Raw genomic sequence first — 18,882 nt, 5'->3', positions numbered from 1 at the left:
AATGCACATTTGATGGAATATCAGGAAGCTCTCATTAAATTATAACCATTGCATTTATTTGTTTTTTAAAAGAACTTTGGGATTAAAATGCATTGTTTTTTTTACAAAGCGCAGTTAATAAGACGAATTGGTGGTATTGCCATTCAGGTAATAGTGAGCACCATCAGGGTGTAAGCAGTTTGATTCCGCCTGTTACTCCAGTTTTGGGTTGATGCTGGGCTCCTGTTGTGTGTGTTGTGGGGAAAATGCTTCCAGTTTCAGAGCTTGGGAGTTGAGGATTGCGCATTGTCCCATTAGCAACCTCAAATACGCTTGTGTGTACGTTTGTTTAGATGTGTATGCATGTATGTGTGTATGTCTAGATATGTGTATGTATGTATGTTTGTGTGCGTGTCTGAATGTATGTATACATGTGTGTCTATGCTTCTGTGTGTGTCAATATGTCTACATGTGTGTGTCAATATGTCTACATGTATGTGTCAATGTATGTCTGTCTCTATGTGTGTCTGAGTGTGTCTATATGTCTGTGTCAATGTGTGTATGTGTCAATATATATGTATCTATATGTGTGTCTATATATCTATATGTGTATCAATGTGTGTGTGTCTATGTCTATATCAATGTGTGTGCTATATGTGTGTCTATATGTCAATGCGCGTTTCTATATGTCTGTGTCAGTCTATATCTATGTGTGTGTGTCAGTGTGTATCTAGATGTGTGTGCCAGTGTGTGTGTATATATTTGTGTTTGCCAGTCTATATGTCTATGTGTGTCAGTGTGTGTCTATATGTGTGTCTATATGTGTCTGTGTCAGTGTGTCTATATGAGTGTGTGTCAGTGTGTGTGTCTGTGTGTCTATGTGAATGTGTGTCTATATTTGTGTGTGCCAGTGTGTGAGTCTATTTGTCTGTGTCAGTCTATATGTATCAGTGTGTGATTATATGTGTGCCTATATGTGTGTCCATATGTGTCTGTGTCAGTGTGTCTATATGAGTGTGTGTCAGTATGTGTGTCTATGTGAGTGTGTGTCTATACGTTTGTGCCTATGTGAGAGTGTGTGTCCATATGAGTGTGTATGTCAGTGTATGTGTGTGTGTGTCAGTGTGTGTCTATGTATGTCAGAGTGTATGTCTATTTGAGTGTGTGTCAGTGTGTGTCTATGTGTGTGTCTGTGTGGGTGTTTTTGTGTGTGTGTGTGTCTATGTATGTCTGTGTGGGTGTCTATGTGTGTGTGTGTCTATGTGTGTGTGTCTGTCTATGTGTGTGTGTCTGTCTATGTGTGTGTGTGTCTATGTGTGGGTGTCTATATGTGTGTGTGGGTGTCTGTGTGTGTGTCTGTGTGTGTGGGTGTCTCTGTGTATGTGTCTATGTGTGTGTCTGTGTGGGTGTCTATGTATGTGTGTTTGTGGGTGTCTATGTGTGTGTGTGGGTGTCTATGTGAGTCTATGTATCAGTGTGTGTGTCTGTGTATCAGTGTGTGAGTGTGTCTGTGATGGTGTCTATATGTGTGTGTGGGTGTCTATGTGTGTGTGGGTATCAGTGTGTGAATGTGTCTGGGTATCAGTGTGTGAGTGTGTCTGTGTGGGTGTCTATGTGTGTGTGTCTGTATCAGTGTGTGAGTATGTCTGTACGGGTGTCTATGTGTGAATGTGTCTGTGTATCAGTGTGTGAGTGTGTGTGGGTGTCTATGTGTGAGTGTGTCTGTGTATCAGTGTGTGGGTGTCTGTGTGTGTGTGTGGGTGTCTATGTGTGTGTGTGTCTATGTATCAGTGTTTGTGTGTCTGTGTATCAGTGTGTGCGTGTGTGTGTGTGTCTGTGTATCAGTGTAAGTGTGTGTGTGGGTGTCTGTGTATGAGTGTGTCTGTGTATCAGTGTGTGTGTGAGTGTCTCTGTGTGTGTGGGTGTCTGTGTGTGGGTGTCTGTGTATCAGTGTGTGTGTGTGTGGGTGTCTGTGTGTGAGTGTGGGTGTCTGTGTGTGTGTCTATGTGTGTGTGTGTCTGTGTGGGTGTCTATGTGTGTGTGTGGGTGTCTATGTGTGTGTCTGTGTGGGTGTCTATGTATGTGTGTGTGTCTGTGTGGGTGTCTATGTGTGTGTCTGTGTATCAGTGTGTGAGTGTGTCTGTATGAGTGTCTGTGTGGGTGTCTATGTGTGTCTGTGTATCAGTGTGTGTGTGTCTGTGTATCTGTGTGAGTGTGTCTGTATGAGTGTCTGTGTGGGTGTCTATGTGTGTCTGTGTATCAGTGTGTGAGTGTGTCTGTGATGGTGTCTATGTGTGTGTGTGGGTGTCTATGTGTGTGTGTGTGGGTGCCTATGTGTGTGTGGGTATCAGTGTGTGAATATGTCTGTGTATCAGTGTGTGAGTGTGTCTGTGTGGGTGCCTATGTGTGTGTGGGTGTCTATGTGTGTGTGTGGGTGTCTATGTGTGAGTGTGTCTGTATCAGTGTGTGAGTGTGTCTGTATGGGTGTCTATGTGTGTGTGTCTGTGTAACAGTGTGTGAGTGTGTGTGGGTGTCTATGTGTGAGTGTGTCTGTATCAGTGTGTGAGTGTGTCTGTACGGGTGTCTATGTGTGAGTATGTCTGTGTATCAGTGTGTGTGTGGGTGTCTATGTGTGAGTATGTTTGTGTATCAGTATGTGAGTGTGTCTGTGTATCAGTGTGTGAGTGTGTCTGTGTATCAGTGTGTGTGGGTGTCTGTGTGTGAGTGTGTCGGTGTATCAGTGTGTGTGGGTGTCTGTGTGTGAGTGTGTCTGTGTATCAGTGTGTGTGTCTGTGTATCAGTGTGTGTGTGTCAGTGTGTGACTGTCTGTGTATCAGTGTGTGTGTGGGTGTCTGTGTGTGTGTGTATCAGTGTGTGTGCGTGTGTGTCTGTGTATCAGTGTGTGTGTCTGTGTATCAGTGTGTGTGTGTGTCTGTGTATCAGTGTGTGTGTGTGGGTGTCTATGTATGAGTGTGTCGGTGTATCAGTGTGTGTGTGTGTGTCTGTGTATCAGTGTGTGTGAGTGTCTGTGTATCAGTGTGTGGGTGTGTGTGTGTCTGTGTATCAGTGTGTGTGTGTCTGTGTATCAGTGTGTGTGTGTGTCTGTATCAGTGTCTATGTGTGTGTGTGGGTATCTGTGTGTGTGTCTGTGTATCAGTGTGTGTGTCTGTATCAGTGTGTATGTGTGTGTCTATGTGTGTGTGGGTGTGTATCAGTGCGTGAGTGTGTCTGTGTATCAGTGTGTGTCTATGTATCAGTGTGTGTGTCTGTGTATCAGTGCGTGTGTGTCTGTGTATGTGTGTCTGTGTATCACTGTGTGTGGGTGTCTATGTGTGTGTGTGGGTGTCTGTGTATCAGTGTGTGTGTGTCTGTGTATCAGTGTGTGTGTGTGTGTCTGTGTATCAGTGTGTGTGTATCAGTGTGTGTGTGTGTGTGTCTGTATCAGTGTGTGTGTCTGTATCTGTGTGTGTATCAGTGTGTGTGTATCAGTGTGTGTGTGGGTGTCTATGTGTGTTTGAGTGTCTGTGCATCAGTGTGTGTGGGTGTGTATCAGTGTGTGTGTCTGTGTATCTGTGTGTGTGTGTGTATATCTATGCGTGTGTATGTCTGTGTGTGTGTGTGTCTATGTGTGTGTGTGTATCAGTGTGTGTGTGTCTGTGTATCTGTGTGTGTGTCTGTGTATCAGTGTGTGGGTGTCTATGTGTGTGTGTGTGTATCAGTGTGTGTGGGTGTCTATGTGTGTGTATCGGTGTGTGTGTGTATCAGTGTGTGGGTGTCTATGTGTATGTGTCTGTGTGTCTATGTGTGTGGGTGTCTGTGTGGGTGTCTGTGTGTGTATCAGTGTGTGGGTGTCTGTGTGTATGTGTCTGTGTATCAGTGTGTGTGTGTCTATGTGTGTGTGTGTATCAGTGTGTGTGTCTATGTGTATCAGTGTGTGAGTTTCCCCTCACTGTGCAGCAAAGGGCAGGTTCTAATGCAGCTTCTCTTTGTGCCTGACGTCATGTGTGTCTAAGATTGGATGGGAGCCTCTGTGACTCCCTCCCCTTCCCCCAAAAAACTTTTTAAAGACTTTCAATCTGTTCAAACTAAAATATTTTACAACCATCGCGATACCATCTAACATCTGCTGCAGTGAGTTTCTCTCTTATTTATTTGTGCTGTTCCCTTTGCAGCTTCAGTCTCTTAAATTGTAAAGGTTATCTGGCAAAGCAGCGTTTTTTATTTTGTTCTATATATAAAAAATAATATATATTTATATATATATATATATATAAGAAGCCGCCTCCAGAGATCCAGCGAGGAGCCAAGTTCAGTCTGTTTAAAAGGCAGGAGTGGAGAGAAGTTTTCCTTAAGGAACAGAATTAGCAACATGGAGTGGAAGAGGTTCAGCGTCTTACTCTGGCTGCTCTCCGCTTTCCAGCCGCACCAGGTCCACTCTGACAAGAGGACTCTCAGGAGGATCACCTATGTGCTTCACCCGGGCAAGTCTCACTCTCTCGCCGGCGGCTCCAGCCTCTCCACCTTCGGCACCAGGCACGGCGTCTCCTCCTCCTCCTCTTCCACTTACACAGTGAGGGCGCAGGGCTCGGCTCCGGTGCTGGAGCTGAAGACCAGTTACAGGAGAAGAAGCTCGCCCCAGGTCAGGACCCGGCGGATGGGCAAAGCCGGCTCCCGTGTCCCGCAGCAGCAGCAGCAGCAGCCGCAGCCCCAGCAGCAACACATCGGCCAATTCCATGCACACCAGTACTACCAGCAGCAGCCCATTCGACACCCTGTGCAGTACCAAAAACAACAGCTTCGCGGGTAAGGAGTCTCCCTTGAACTTTGTGCCAGATCAGTGCTGGATGAATACCTCCCTTCCCTCCATTCCTGGATATCACTTAAGCCTCACCCACATAACATCACTGCCCAAAGAACTATTTCTATCTGAATCCCCTCCCTCCTAATATTTTATATGTGTATATTTTTGTTCCCCTTCATGATGAGGTTTTTTAACCTTATATAATAACGTGTGGGTGGCACGATGGCACAGTGGTTAGCACTGCTGCCTCACAGCGCCAAAGTTAAAGTTTATTTATCAGTGTCAACAAGTAAGTCTTACATTAACACCGCAATGAAGTTACTGTGAAATTCCCCTAGTTGCCACACTCTGGCGCCTGTTCGGGGCAATGCACCCTAACCAGCGCGTCTTTCGGACGGTGGGAGGAAACCGGAGCACCCGGAGGAAGCCCACGCAGACACGGGGAGAACGTGCAGACTCCGCATGGTGATCAAAGCCGGGAATCGAACCCTGATCCCTGGCACTGAGACAGCCAGGGACCCAGGTTCGATTACCGGCTTGGGTCACCGTCTATGCGGAGTCTGCACATCTCCCCATGTCTGCGTGGGTTTCCTCCGGGTGCTCCGGTTTCCTCCCAATGTCTGAAAGATGTACCGGTTAGGTACATTGGGCCGTGCTAAATTCTCCCTCAGTGTACCCGAACAGGCACTGGAGTGTGGCGACTAGGGGATTTTCACAGTAACTTCATTGCAGTGTCAATGTAAGCCTACTTGCGACAAATAAATAAATTTTAACAAGCACTTTCAATTGGGGCGGCACAGTGGGTCAGAGGGGGTTAGCACTGCTGCCTCACAGCACCAGGGACCCAGGTTCGATTCCCGGCTTGGGTGCCTGTGCGGAGTCTGCACGTTCTCCCCGTGTCTGCGTGGGTTTCCTCCGGGTGCTCCGGCTTCCTCCCACAGTCCAAAGATATGCAGGTTAAGTTGATTGACCATGCTAAATTGCCCCTTAGTGTCAGGGGGATTAGCGGGGTAAATGTGTGGGGTTACGAGGATAGGGCCTAGGTGGGATCGTTGTCAGTGCAGGCTCGATGGGTTGAATGGCCTCCTTCTGCACTGTTGGGGTTCTATGAATGTCAATTGCTCATTCATATTTGAAACATAACCAATCAATATTTATTTATGTAAAATATGCGGTAACCTGCAGTAATAGTTAAAAACATGCTGAAGGACATTGATAATGCAAGTAAAATCCTGATAGCAGCAAATATTTAAGCAGCTCCCAAATTGCTTTCTTCCTGTTCAATGTAACTGCAGCTTTAGCCCATGTTTATAGCCCTCTGCACACAGCACAGGACTCACCCTGGTGTTGTAGCCATGCGTAGGAAGCATTTCCGACTGGATATCAGATACACCCAAAACATTTGTGCGCAAACTTTGAAAATGTGATCTATTTAAAACCCAGAGAGTAAACATCTTCCTATTGAAAGGGGGCGGGGGGGGGGTGCATTGTTATTGTGCTGGGGAAAAGAAAGCTTCACCAGTTACATTTTACTATTGAGAATCATGACCCTGGGACTCTCTTTTTTAAAAAAAGGATTCTTTCACAGGATGTGGGCATTGCTGGCAAGCCCAGCACTTGTTGCCCATCCTTAATGGCCCCTTGAGAAGGTGGTGGTGAGCCACTTTCTTGAACAGCGGTCGTCCATGCGGGGCAGGTATACCCACGGTTCTGACGGGGAGGGAGTTACAGGATTTTGACCTAGCGGCAGTGAAGGAAGTACAAGGCACTTCCAAGCCAGGGTGGCGTGTGACTCGGACAGGAACTTGCAGGTGGTGGTGTTCCCATGTGCCTGCTGCCCTTCTGGGGGATGGGGAGGGGGTGGGGAGGGAGTGGCGGGGGGGGGGGGGGGGGGGTAAAGGCCAGGGGTTTGGAAGGTGCTGTCAAAGAAGGCTTGGTGAATTGTTTACGATAGAGAAACTGGAAGTTTTGTTATTGAGAAATTTGACCCCGGGGTTTGTTTTTCTCACTAAAATTGAGTCAACTCCATCTCCAGCTGATCAGATGTAACTACAGTAAGAAGTCTCACAACACCAGGTTAAAGTCCAACAGGTTTATTTGGTAGCACAAGCCACTAGCTTTCGGAGCGCCGCTCCTTCAACTGTTCACAAACAGGGCATATAAAGACATAAACACAATTTACAAAATAATGGTTGGAATGCGAGTCTTTACAGGTAATCAAGTCTAATGTAACTAAGATGTTAAGTCAGATGTAACTAAGCAGAGTCTGTACTGAATCATCTTTTCCTAATGAATGATCTTCCCCACTGCCTTTAAAAATACAGATGTAGTTTCCCGTCAATATAAACCAAAACTTAGCACTTTTTGAAACATGGGTTCATTAGCGGCGTTTATTTTTTAATTCAAGTGTATTTTATTTTATTCTCTCTCCAGGTCCTCAGCTGTCAGGCATTGATAATGAACTGTTAGGCAGATTGACTCAATAAACTTTTTTACAGCTTTATTTGATGGATAGTTTAGTGTCAGATAAATGTTTTATTGGTCGGCATCTTCCTCTTCCCTCCAGTAAATGTGCCACTTTATGACTTGCAGCGTGAATGTCTGCAGCGGCCAGTGCTGTCACGGCTGGGCTCAAGCTCCAGGCTCTCAGAGGTGCACCAAACGTAAGTGATTTCAGTTGCTTTTCAGAAAGTCTTTCTCAAGTCGGCAAGCTGAGCTTTGTCCGAGGGTTTATCATCTGTAGATTCTGCGGAAACATCAGAAGATCTCCACACAGCCTCCATATAACCCTCTGTGTAATAGTGAGAGACTGGAATTCCATTATAAGAACATAAGAACTCGGAGCAGGAGGAGGCCATCTGGCCCCTCGAGCCTGCTCCGCCATTCAATAAGATCATGGCTGATCTTTTCATGGACTCAGCTCCATTTACCCACCCGCTCCCCATAACCCTTAATTCCTTTACTGTTCAAAAATTTATCTATCCTTGCCATAAAAACATTCAACTGCTTCACTGGGCAGGGAATTCCACAGACTCACAACCCTTTGGGTGAAGAAGTTCCTCCTCAACTCAGTCCTAAATCTGCTCCCCCTTATTTTGAGGCTATGCCCCCTAGTTCTAGTTTCACCTGCCAGTGGAAACAACCTCTCTGCTTCCATCTTATCTATTCCCTTCATAATCTTATATGTTTCTACAAGATCCCCCCCCCCATTCTTCTGAATTCTCTGCGGAAAATCTCCTTCATGCCTTGGTGACCGCGAAACTGGACTATTCCAAATGCACGCCTGGCCGGCCTCCCATCCTCTGTCAATTTAAATTCATCCAAAGCTCTTCTTTGCTAAAATGCATTTTCTCATGAGATGTGAGCATCGCTGGCTAGACCACTATTTATTGCCCATCCCTAATTGCCCTTGAGAAGGTGGTGTTGATTTACCTTCCTGAACCATAGCAGTCTATGTGGTGTTGGTATATCCACAGTGCTGTTGGGGAGGGAGTTCCGGGATTTTGACCCAGCAACAGTGAAGGGACAGCGAAAAATTTTTCAAGTCAGGATGGTGAGTGACTTGGAGGGAAACTTGTAGTGTTCGCACGCATGTCCACGGATGCCTTTGTCCTTCTTGGTGGTAGAGGTTGCGCGTTTGGAAAGTGCTGTCAAAGGAGGCTTGGCGAATTGCTGCAGTGCATCGCGTAGATGGTCCATGTTGCTGTCACTGTGTGTCGGGGTTGGAGGGAGTGAATGTTTAAGGTGGTGGACGGGGTGCCAATCAAGTGGGCTGCTTTGTCCTGGGCGGTGTTGAGCTTCTTGAGCGTTGTTGGTGCCACAGGCAGAGAGTATTCCATCACACTCCTGACTGGTGTAGATGGGTAGGCAGGCTTTGAGGAGAGTTACTCGCTGCAGAATTCCTAGCCGCTGACTTGCTCTTGTAGCCAAAGTATTTATATGACCATATCTGCCATTATCCTAACTTATACCAAAGTCCTGTTGACCCATCATCCCGGTGTTTACTGGCCTACTCTGGCTCCTGGTTAAGCAACACTTTGATTTGAAAATCCTCCTCCTTGTTTTCAAATCCTTCCACGGCATTGCCTCTTCGCATCCCTGTAACCTCGTCCAGCACCCACAGTCCTCTGAGATATCTGAGTTGGGTATCCTGGATGCTTCACCATTGGTGGCCGTGCCTTTAGCTGCCTGGACCAAAAGTTCTCGAATTTCCTCCCTACACCTTCTCTCTGCCTCTCTATCTCGCTTTCCTCCTTTAAGACATGTCTTTAAAACCTTTCTCTTTTAAAGCTGGCTGGAGAGACAGAGAGGGAGGGCTTACCATATTAGGTGTCACTGAGGAATCTAACTGGAATGCAGTGGCCTTTTCTCCAGCATCAAAGACCGTGGGAGCGGAAGTCCCACCCACCAAGAGTAGCTAACCAATCACAGGCCGGCAGCTCTGTTGAATGATAGTGCCCCCTTGGGAGGAGGTGGCTGCGGCTTGTATGACACCCACCTGAGGCCTGGTGTTGATGCTGGATCCCAGCATCAACAGGCACTGGGTTCCTGTGGGCAAGCCCCCCCCCCCCCTCACCCCACCTGCCACGCCCACCACTCCCTGGGAGCCTGCAAGCATGCCCGCACAGGTTAGTTTATCAAGCTGTCCACATGGGAGGAGCTCTGACGAAGGGTCGTCTAGACTTGAAACGTTGGCTCTATTCTCTCCCCACAGATGCTGTCAGACATACTGAGATTTTCCAGCATCTTCTGTTTTCGTGGCAGGCCCCCTTGCCTGCCGCTGGGTTGATACCAGCGGTGGTGCGCTGAGGCCCTTGGGTGGGCAGTCAAGGACCTCAATTGGGACAGGCAGGCTGTACACAAGCTTTTCCACCATGGACTGAATCGGGGTGGAGGCAGGAAGCGATGGGATCCCCGCCCACTACCATTCCGTCCGAATAAATGCCCCGCCACCTCCCCCAGCCACCAAACGCAGGGGTGGGTAGTAAATTCCACCCCACACCACCCTCAGGGTAAAAGTGACAGTCTCAAACTCCAAAGCACCCCCATTGCGCTAATGTCGCAGTTGGCCTCCATCTCACACTGCTGCACACTGACCCACGGAATGACTTTCGGGTTGTATTTCTGCTCAGGCTGCGCTCACACACTAGAAGAGTCCAGCCAGGAGCCCGCGCGCGGAATTCATTTATCGTGCAAGTGTAATGCTTGAGAATGAATATTGAAAGATGAAATGCACTAGGCGGAGTGAGAGAGCTGGGACATCGGCTCCGTCTGTGAATCATGTGTTTCCTGGAAAAGAGGCCTGCTTACAGGTGGGAGCCAGCTGGAAGTGCAGCTGCAGAGTGTTCGACGCGCCTGCATGTGAAACCACAGCACCAGCAGGGAGTGCTACCCAAAACATAGCAACTAGGGGCAGTTGGAGTAGGCCACTCGGCCCCTCCAGCCTGTTCCGCCCGCCATTCAATCAGATCATGTTTTATCAATGCGCAAAAAAACACATAATGAATGTGATTGGAAAAAAAACAACGAAAAGAGTGGCCGCTTGGATTCTGTGAGTCGTTGTTGACCTCCCTCTGCATCCTAAACTGGAGAGTGCAAAGCGTCAAAGCTTTTTAAATCTTTTTCCTCTCCTGGCAAGCCATTTATCCATCACCTTTTCCGTGATTCTGTGGAGATCACTGGGGCCGCTTTCATTTTAAAGTTTCTTTTTGGAAAATGGCCACCAGTTGCCATGTTGGCCATTGTCAGGCACGCCACTGATAAACAGCAACATTCACACTGGCCGATTTAGCAATTGTAACGTGATCGCCATGGGAGATAATTTTAACCTAGCCTCCCTTTAGCAACCTGACGAGATTGGGTGCAATGCTGGCTTTACAATCCCGTGCTGCCTTTGAACTCTGGGGCGTGACATTGGATAGGGTGCGACCTTGATGTTCTTTCCAATCCCCTGCCCCGGAGCGAGTTATCTCCAGCCATTTACTGATGACTGAAAAGAAAAAACAAAGGGTGGCATGGACAAGTTGGGCATAAGGGCCTGTTTGGGGCACCACAGTGGTTAGCACTGCTGCCAGGGATCCGGGTTCAATTCCCGGCTTGGCTCACTGTCTGTGCGGAGTCTGCACGTTCTCCCTGTGTCTGCGCGGGTTTCCTCCGAGTGCTCCGGTTTCCTCCCACAGTCCAAAAGACGTGCTGGTTAGGGTGCATTGGGCCATGCTAAATTCTCCCTCAGTGTACCCAAACAGGCGCTGGAGTGTGGCCTCTAGGGGATTTTCACAGTAACTTCATTGCAGTGTGAATGTAAGCCTACTTGTGACTAATAAATAAACTTTACTTTCTTCCATGTTGTAAACCTCTATGACCTGCTCCTGTGAGAGCTTTTCATTGAGCTGAATGTTGGTAGCAGGGTTCGCAGCCTGGGCGATACTGTTGTGCACCGTGACACCTCTGTCCTTTGGGAGGTGGGTGGAATATGGAGTCGAGGCCACAGTCTGATCAGCCATATTCTTATTGAATGGTGCAGCAAGCTTGAGGGGCCGAATCTCCTAATGTGCATGTTTACCGATGGAGGAAAGTGCTGAGCCGGTGATTCACTCCCATGGCGGGTTGGTCCTGGTGGGAATGCATTTCAGGAAATTGTCGGGGGGGGGGGGGTGGGGGGGGGGGGGCACTCCCTGTGACTATTCCATCAATCGAAGGATCGAAAATTGTCGGGAGTGAGCCCACTTGATCCGACTGCGCACTCCCAGTTGGGTGAGGTTCTCTGGCTGGAACTCTGATCTGTCAATTCAGCCTCCTATTCTAGACGCTGTGCAAAATACCGTCAACAATATCTCGGAATGGGAATGGAAGATGAAGGTTAGAACAGAGGATTGGAGGGTGTTGCAGGGAGCTAACAATATATGTAACAATTAATTCATTGTATGCGAAGCCCTTTAGGGTGTTCTGAATGAAATGGAAATGCATAATTTAAATGCAAGTTTGTCTCTGTCTCTCTCTCTACATGTCTCATATTTCTATTTTGCTGAGTTGCACTCTGTGTCTGCCTCTCTGCTCCTGGGGCGAGATGTTATGGCTTCGCTCATCCTGAAACCGTAAAATCCCGCCCGAGGTCAACGGACCTTTCCATGTTCCGCCCCTCGCCCGCCCGGATTCCGGTGGCGAGCTGGGCAGTAAAAGTCCGCCCACTATCTCTCTCAGTCATTCCTCGTCCCTTACAATATCACCAATTATTAATCCCAGCGACTTTAGTTTAAAATGTGTCCAACTTAAAGGCTTGGGTAAAGGATCCATTAATTTGCACAGGTTAACATCCTACAAGATGGCCATAAACAGCTTCCGTGGTACCACAATTCCCTGAATCTATTGCTAGGCTTCACTGCTGCTGGTGGGCCTTGGGCTTGAACAGTGATTAAAGCATTCTCTTTTGGCTCCCTTATTGCTGTAACCATGGGCATTGGGGCCAGGATTCATCGATATTGCACCATTTTATGCACGGGCATAGTGGCCGGGATTCTCCAACCTCGCCCGCAGCTGGGATTCTCCAGTCCCGCTGCAGTGAATGAAGTTTTGGCTGAGCGCCAAATTCTCCGTTCTGGCTGGCAGCAGTGGCAGGGCGTCCGACATCGGAGAATTCCGGCCAGTGCGCCTGCCTCACGCTTAATTTTTACCAGCCATCTCAACAAGCACAGGCCTCCGTTCAGTGCTGATATGAGGGGCCCTGCCCCTATTTCCTGAAAATTAATTCAAACTAGTCAGAGCTTGCATTGCTCCAGCTGTAACTAGTTTTCCATCTTCTACACTGGCTTAAGAAGCGGTCAGTAAGGAGGACCGCTGGAGGCCGCAGTCAGAACTGGCAGATAAATTTTTTTTATCCGGATGTGGAGCCCGCAGGGGCAGGAATGCTCTTCCTGCCTTCACATTAGTATTGTGAGCTGCCACCGGCCTGTGCTGGGGCCACCGGCCTGTGCTGGGGCCACCGGCCTGTGCTGGGGCCACCGGCCTGTGCTGGGGCCACCGGCCTGTGCTGGGGCCACCGGCCTGTGCTGGGGCCACCGGCCTGTGCTGGGGCCACCGGCCTGTGCTGGGGCCACCGGCCTGTGCTGGGGCCACCGGCCTGTGCTGGGGCCATTGGCCTGTGCTGGGGCCATTGGTCTGTACTGGGGCCACTTAGGGTTGTCTCAGTTTCCATGTCAACCACCCGCCTTCCTCGCGTAACCGAGCTAGATGCATTTCCCAGGCTGCTCAGCTGCAATGGGGGCCCGTTAACCCCCGCAGTTCACTGGCTATTCCACTGGTGCCCGACAATGCATTTTAGGACCATTCTTGGGCATCTATCTGCTGTCCCGTGAGACCAGCGTGCTGACTATTTGGCAACCTTGTATTGGGTGCTTTGGACTTGACTCGCCTTGCCCCTGCATGTGATTGAAAAGGCCAAATTGGTTCTGGGCATTGGCAACCTGTTTCTGCGCCCTGCCAAATTTTAATTTTCCATTGACATTGGGAAGATAGATGGTGGAGTGGGCGTAGAGTGGGCTGCCAATTCGCAATCACCCACTTTGCGCAAAAGACCAATTTCATCCTTTATCCATGAGCTCCCTGCGGGGGACCTGCAGCTTAACGCAGCTGCCAGTGACGGGTCTCTGAACTGAATTGATGCTTTATTAATGCAGGACATTTTTATTCGAAAGCAACAACTACGTGACTAAGAGACAGAATCAGAAGATTTAACCTATAGCACAGTGGCACAGTGGTTAGCACTGCTGCCTCACAGCGCCAGGGACCCGGATTCAATTCCAGCCTCAGGTCACTGTCTGTGTTGAGTTTGCACGTTCTCCCCATGTCTGCATGGGTTTCCTTTAGGTGCTCCGGTTTCCTCCCACAGTCCAAAGATGCGCGGGTTAGGTTGATTGGCCATGCTAAATTGCCCCATAGTATCGGGGGGACGAGCAAAGTAAATGCGTGGGGTTACGGGGATAGGGCCTGGATGGAACTGTGAACGGTGCAGACTCGATGGGCCAAATGGCCTCCTTTGGTTAATTGTGGGCTGGCTACACTTCTTTGAAACACAACCGCGCTTGCTGCTGTAAGTGGAAAGCACATCGTGGACTCACTGACCCCTTACTAATAAATAGAAAGTAGGTAAACGATAACTGGTCTTTGTTTCATGAAGTTTTGGAACTTTTATCCCAATTTGTTCATTTGTATTTTTCTTGCGATGGGCCCAACATGGGGGTGTGAATTTGAAGTCGCCACTAGGTGGCATTCTTAATGAGTAATTCGGAATTCTGCAGGAGCAGTGACAGTTTTCCTGTCCTCTCTGTGATCCGGGGATTACTTTGTGACCAGGTGTCATTCCTGGACGAGGGATGAGAATGTCCCTCGCCCCCAATGCAATAACTTTGCTTCACATAAAGAGGTTTAATTTACTGTGTCCACATGACCCGCAGGTAAATTGAATACAGGTAAGGAATGTAATATTCCTTGAGTCTTGAAAAGCTTCAGACAATGCCCCACTTTGCCTTCCAGAACATCAGCGTGCCAAGGCTAATAACAATCCTGACATCCCAAACCCACTTGTAGGTTCAATAATGAGTGAAAAGCTTTGGATTTAAAGCTTGCTATTTAAAGTGTGCTCAGTTTTAATCGACAGTTTTCACTTTGCAACAAGATCCTGGAGTTTATTTTATTTATTTAAAAGGTTTATTTATTTATTAGTCACAAGTAGGCTTACATTAACACTGCGATGAAGTTACTGTGAAAATCCCCCAGTCGCCGCACTCCGGCGCCTGTTCGGGTTACACTGAGGGAGAATTTAGCATGGCCAACGCACCCTAACCAGCACATTTTTCGGACTGTGGGAGGAAACCGGAGCACCCGGAGGAAACCCACGCAGACACGGGGAGAATGTGCAAACTCCACACACACAGTGACCCGAGCTGGGAATCGAACCCAGGTCCCCCGGCGCTGTGAGGCAGCAGTGCTAACCACTGTGCCACCGTGACCAATTTGGGTATTGTATCTAAAATTCTACCCATTTTATTGATGTAAATTTACACCGAGGTATCCTCATAGCTTCCCGGCCAGCTGTGATGCGTTTGGCAGAATTCCTGTCCTCCAGTCGGGAGGTTGGGCCTTCCAATTGCAGCTTCCAGACTTTTAGCGCAGAAGTCAAGCCGGACACTTCAGTGCAGTACCGAGGGAGTTCTGCACTGCTGGAGGTGCCAGGGATGTCAGACGCTGGAGTGTGGCGACTAGGGGATTTTCACAGTAACTTCATTGCAGTGTTAATGAAAGCCTCCTCGTGACGCAGGGTGAACAGTGGGAAGCTTTTTCCCAGGTTGGAGGTGACGAACACAAGGGGTCACGGGTTCAAGGTGAGGGGGGCAAGGTTCAACACAGATGTCGGGGGGACGTATTTTACACAGAGGGTGGTGGGGGCCTGGAATGCACTGCCAAGCAAGGTGATTGAGGCGGACACGCTGAGATCGTTTAAGATTTATCTAGGTAGCCACATGAACAGACTGGGAATCGAGGGAAACAAACGAATGGTCTAGTTGGGCACATGAGCGGCGCAGGCTTGGAGGGCCGAAGGGCCTGTTCCTGTGCTGTATTGTTCTTTGTTGACACTAATCAACTTTAAACTGAGGTCCTGTCTGCTCTCTCAAGAAGGTGTGAAGGATCGCAGGATGCTACTTTGAAGAGGGGTAGGGGTGGTATCCTGGCCAACATTTATCCCACAATCAACCTTCATGGCAGCACGATGGCACAGTGTTAGCATTGCTGCCTCGTCCGGGTGCTCCAGTTTCCTCCCTCAGTCCAAACATGTGTTGATTAGGTGTATTGGCCATGCTAAATTCTCCCTCAGTGTCCCAAGTTAGGGGGGATTAGTAAATACGTGAAGTTACGGGGATAGGGCCTGGATAAGATGCGCTTTTGCAGAGTCGGTGCAGGCTCGATGGGCCAAATAGCCTCCTTCTGCACTGTAGAGATTCTATGTAATGTAACAGTTACATAGGCCACACCTGGAGTACTGTGTACAGTTTTGGTCTCCTTGCTTGAGGAAGGATATACTGGCACTGGAGGGGGTGCAGAGGAGATTCACTAGGTTGATTCCAGAGTTGAGAGGGTTGGCTTATGAGGAGACACTGAGTAGACTGGGGCTATACTCAGTGGAACTCAGAAGAATGAGGGGAGATCTTATAGAAACATATAAGATTATGAAGGGAATAGATGAATAGAAGCATGGAGGTTGTTTCCACTGGCAGGTGAAACTAGAACTAGGGGGCATGGCCTCAAAATAAGGGGGAGCAGATTTAGGACTGAGTTGAGGGAGAACTTCTTCACCCAAAGGGTTGTGAATCTGTGGAATTCCCTGCCCAGTGAGGCAGTTGAGGCTACCTCATTGAATGTTTTTAAGGCAAGGATAGATAGATTTTTGAACAGTAAAGGAATTAAGAGTTATGGTGATCGGGCGGGTAAGTGGAGCTGAGTCCACGAAAAGATCAGCCATGATCATATTGAATGGCGGAGCAGGCTCGAGGGGCCAGATGGCCTACTCCTGCTGCTAGTTCTTATTTTGTAATAATAAAGACAGAAACTGCTGGATTAACTCAGCAGGCCTGGCAGCATCTGTGGAGAGCGAAGCACACAGTTAATGAGGGTCTCGAAATGTGAACTGTGTCTCTCTCTCTCTCCACAGATGCTGCCAGACCTGCTGAGTTAATCCAGCATTTTCTGTTTTTATTTCGGATTTCCAGCATCTGCAGTATGTTGCTTTTATCGGGGTTATTTTCCGTGTTGTTTGGGGAGGTCTGGCCTTGGATTGTCTATCGCACTGCATTCTGAACCTGCCTACTCAGATTAGAGTGATGTCATTGGTAAAACATGCAATTACATTATCCCAGTGAAATATAAAGCTCAAACTCTGTGCTTACTGACTCATTTCTTTCAGCCAGTATGAATGGCTTTGGAAGGTTAACAACCAAATAAGGCCGAAACATACACGATAATGAAAAGGCTTGAAGAGTAAAGCTTGACGTGATGCACACGCAGGAGGAACTCAATCCACTAAAGACAGATGCAATTTGTATTTCAATTTTTCATTTGAAAGAAAACTTGGGTTTCAACTGAAGAGGCCGGGTCACGTGTAATCCACACCAAAGTCTGATTAATCGGTCGGGGTTTTTGCATCTCTTGTCTGAAAAGATTTTTCTTCAGTAGAAAGTACTTTTGCACCATTTTGCCTCTTCTTATTAACTTTATATACCGGCTGTTCAGTTTGGGCGGCACAGTAGCACAGTGGTTAGCACTGCTGCCTCACAGGGACTCGGGTTTGATTCCCGGCCTCGGGTTCACTGTCTGCGGGGAGTTTGCACGTTTTCCCCGTGTCTGCGTGGGTTTCTGCTGGGTGCTCCGGTTTCCTCCCACAGTCCAAAGATGTGCGGGTTAGATGGACTGGCCATGCTAAATTGACCCTTAGTGTCAGGTGGGATTAGGAAGGTTACGGGGATAGGATCTGGTGGGATTGTTGTCGGTGCAGGCTCGATGGGCCAAACTGCCTCCTTTTGCATTGTAGATTCTATGGATAGGCTGCGCAAAAGTTCAGCATTTGGCAAAGTTTGGTTATAAACACGCACCGGAACGCACCACTCACTTGTAAAAAGAAATGCCACTCAGGTTTTTGCCAGTGGAAGCTCAAATAAAAAATAAGTACAACTTTGGTATAGATGGATGCTCGAAAATTGGGGGGGAAAAAAAAGCAAAGTTCAGTTGTTACCGAGTCTCCTCAGTAACCGTGTAGTTATTTTCACTTTCCAGCTTGCCAACGTAAGGAAGCATCTTTTCAGGATTAATTAATGAATGAAATTTGAGAGCTGTGCTGTAGAGTTATTTGGATTCTATTATCTGAAGATCAAGTTAAGTCTGGGGAGTACTTTCCGTTTAATGCAATTTTAACTCCCCTCCCCCTTTCACTTATGTCTGACAAAGAATGGTAGCGAGTATATTTGTTACTTGTCGGAAGTTACTGTCTGCGGAGCAATCCACCACAGATGTGCATTCATGTCTCTGCTTTTCGTGTTGTGTGATGTATAACAAAAACAGCCTATGTTTATATAGCACCTTTAATGTAATGAAGCATCTCGAGGCACTCTGCAGGAGCGATATAAAGTATGACAACAAGCCACATAAGGAGATATTGGGCGGATCTTTACAGCCTCACTCATCTCGAAACTAAAAACCCACCCGTGGCCAATGGACCTTTCCAGTCTCCGCCCCTTGCCCGCTCCGATTCCCGTGGCGGGCAGGGCGGTAAAATCATAGAAACCCTACAGTGCAGAAAGAGGCCATCTGGCCCATCGAGTCTGTACCGACCACAATCCCACCCAAGCCCTACCCCCATATCCCTACATATTTTACCCGCTAATCCCTCTAACCTACGCATCTCAGGACACTGAGGGGCAATTTTTTTATTTAGCATGGCCAGTCAACCTAACCCGCACAGCTTTGGACTGTATGGGCGGCACGGTAGCACAGTGGTTAGCACTGCTGCTTCACAGCTCCTGGGTCCCGGGTTCGATTCCCAGCTCGGGTCACTGTCTGTGTGGAGTTTGCACATTCTCCTCGTGTCTGCGTGGGTTTCCTCCAGGTGCTCTGGTTTCCTCCCACAGTCCAAAGATGTGCGGGTTAGGTTGATTGGCCAGGTTAAAAATTGCCCCTTAGAGTCCTGAGATGCGTAGGTTAGAGGGATTAGTGGGTAAATGTGTGGGGGTTGGGCCTGGGTGGGATTGTGGTCGGTGCAGACTCGATGGGCCGAATGGCCTCCTTCTGCACTGTAGGGTTTCTATCATTTCTATGAGTAGGTGGAAACCGGAGCACCCGGAGGAAACCCACGCAGACACGGGGAGAATGTGCAAACTCCGCACAGACAGTGAGGAATCTTGCCCCTCAGTGTAAAATTCCGACCATTAGGTCAGATGACCGAAAGGTAGGGTGGAATTCCCTGGCTGCACTGATCTAAAAGCCGGAAATTCCCACCCGACCGTCAATAGGCCTTCACATTGTCCGCAACCCGCTCGCTACAGTTGCAGTGGCAGGCGGAG

At 48.3% G+C, this 18,882-nt stretch overlaps 1 protein-coding gene across 4 annotated transcripts in view; it reads left to right on the top strand.

The window, feature by feature from the left end:
- The first annotated feature begins 4,204 nt into the window (after positions 1-4,204).
- ltbp1 (latent transforming growth factor beta binding protein 1) overlaps positions 4,205-18,882 on the top strand; it is a 356,653-nt gene continuing 341,975 nt past the window's right edge. For 2 of the 4 annotated variants that reach the window (XM_078229550.1, XM_078229549.1), the window contains exons 1-2: positions 4,209-4,782; positions 7,373-7,443. In XM_078229550.1, coding sequence (XP_078085676.1) covers positions 4,349-4,782; positions 7,373-7,443 — 505 coding nt within the window. In that variant the 5' untranslated portion in view covers positions 4,209-4,348. Of the gene's footprint in view, positions 4,783-7,372; positions 7,444-18,882 lie in introns of all 4 variants that reach the window. The other 2 variants (XM_078229547.1, XM_078229548.1) reach the window with 2 other exon arrangements.

The sequence above is a fragment of the Mustelus asterias genome, chromosome 15, assembly GCF_964213995.1.
Source record: "Mustelus asterias chromosome 15, sMusAst1.hap1.1, whole genome shotgun sequence".
Taxonomy (NCBI): domain Eukaryota; kingdom Metazoa; phylum Chordata; class Chondrichthyes; order Carcharhiniformes; family Triakidae; genus Mustelus; species Mustelus asterias.
The sequence above is the reverse complement of the archived record's forward strand: the minus strand, read 5'-3'. Positions and strand labels throughout refer to the sequence as shown.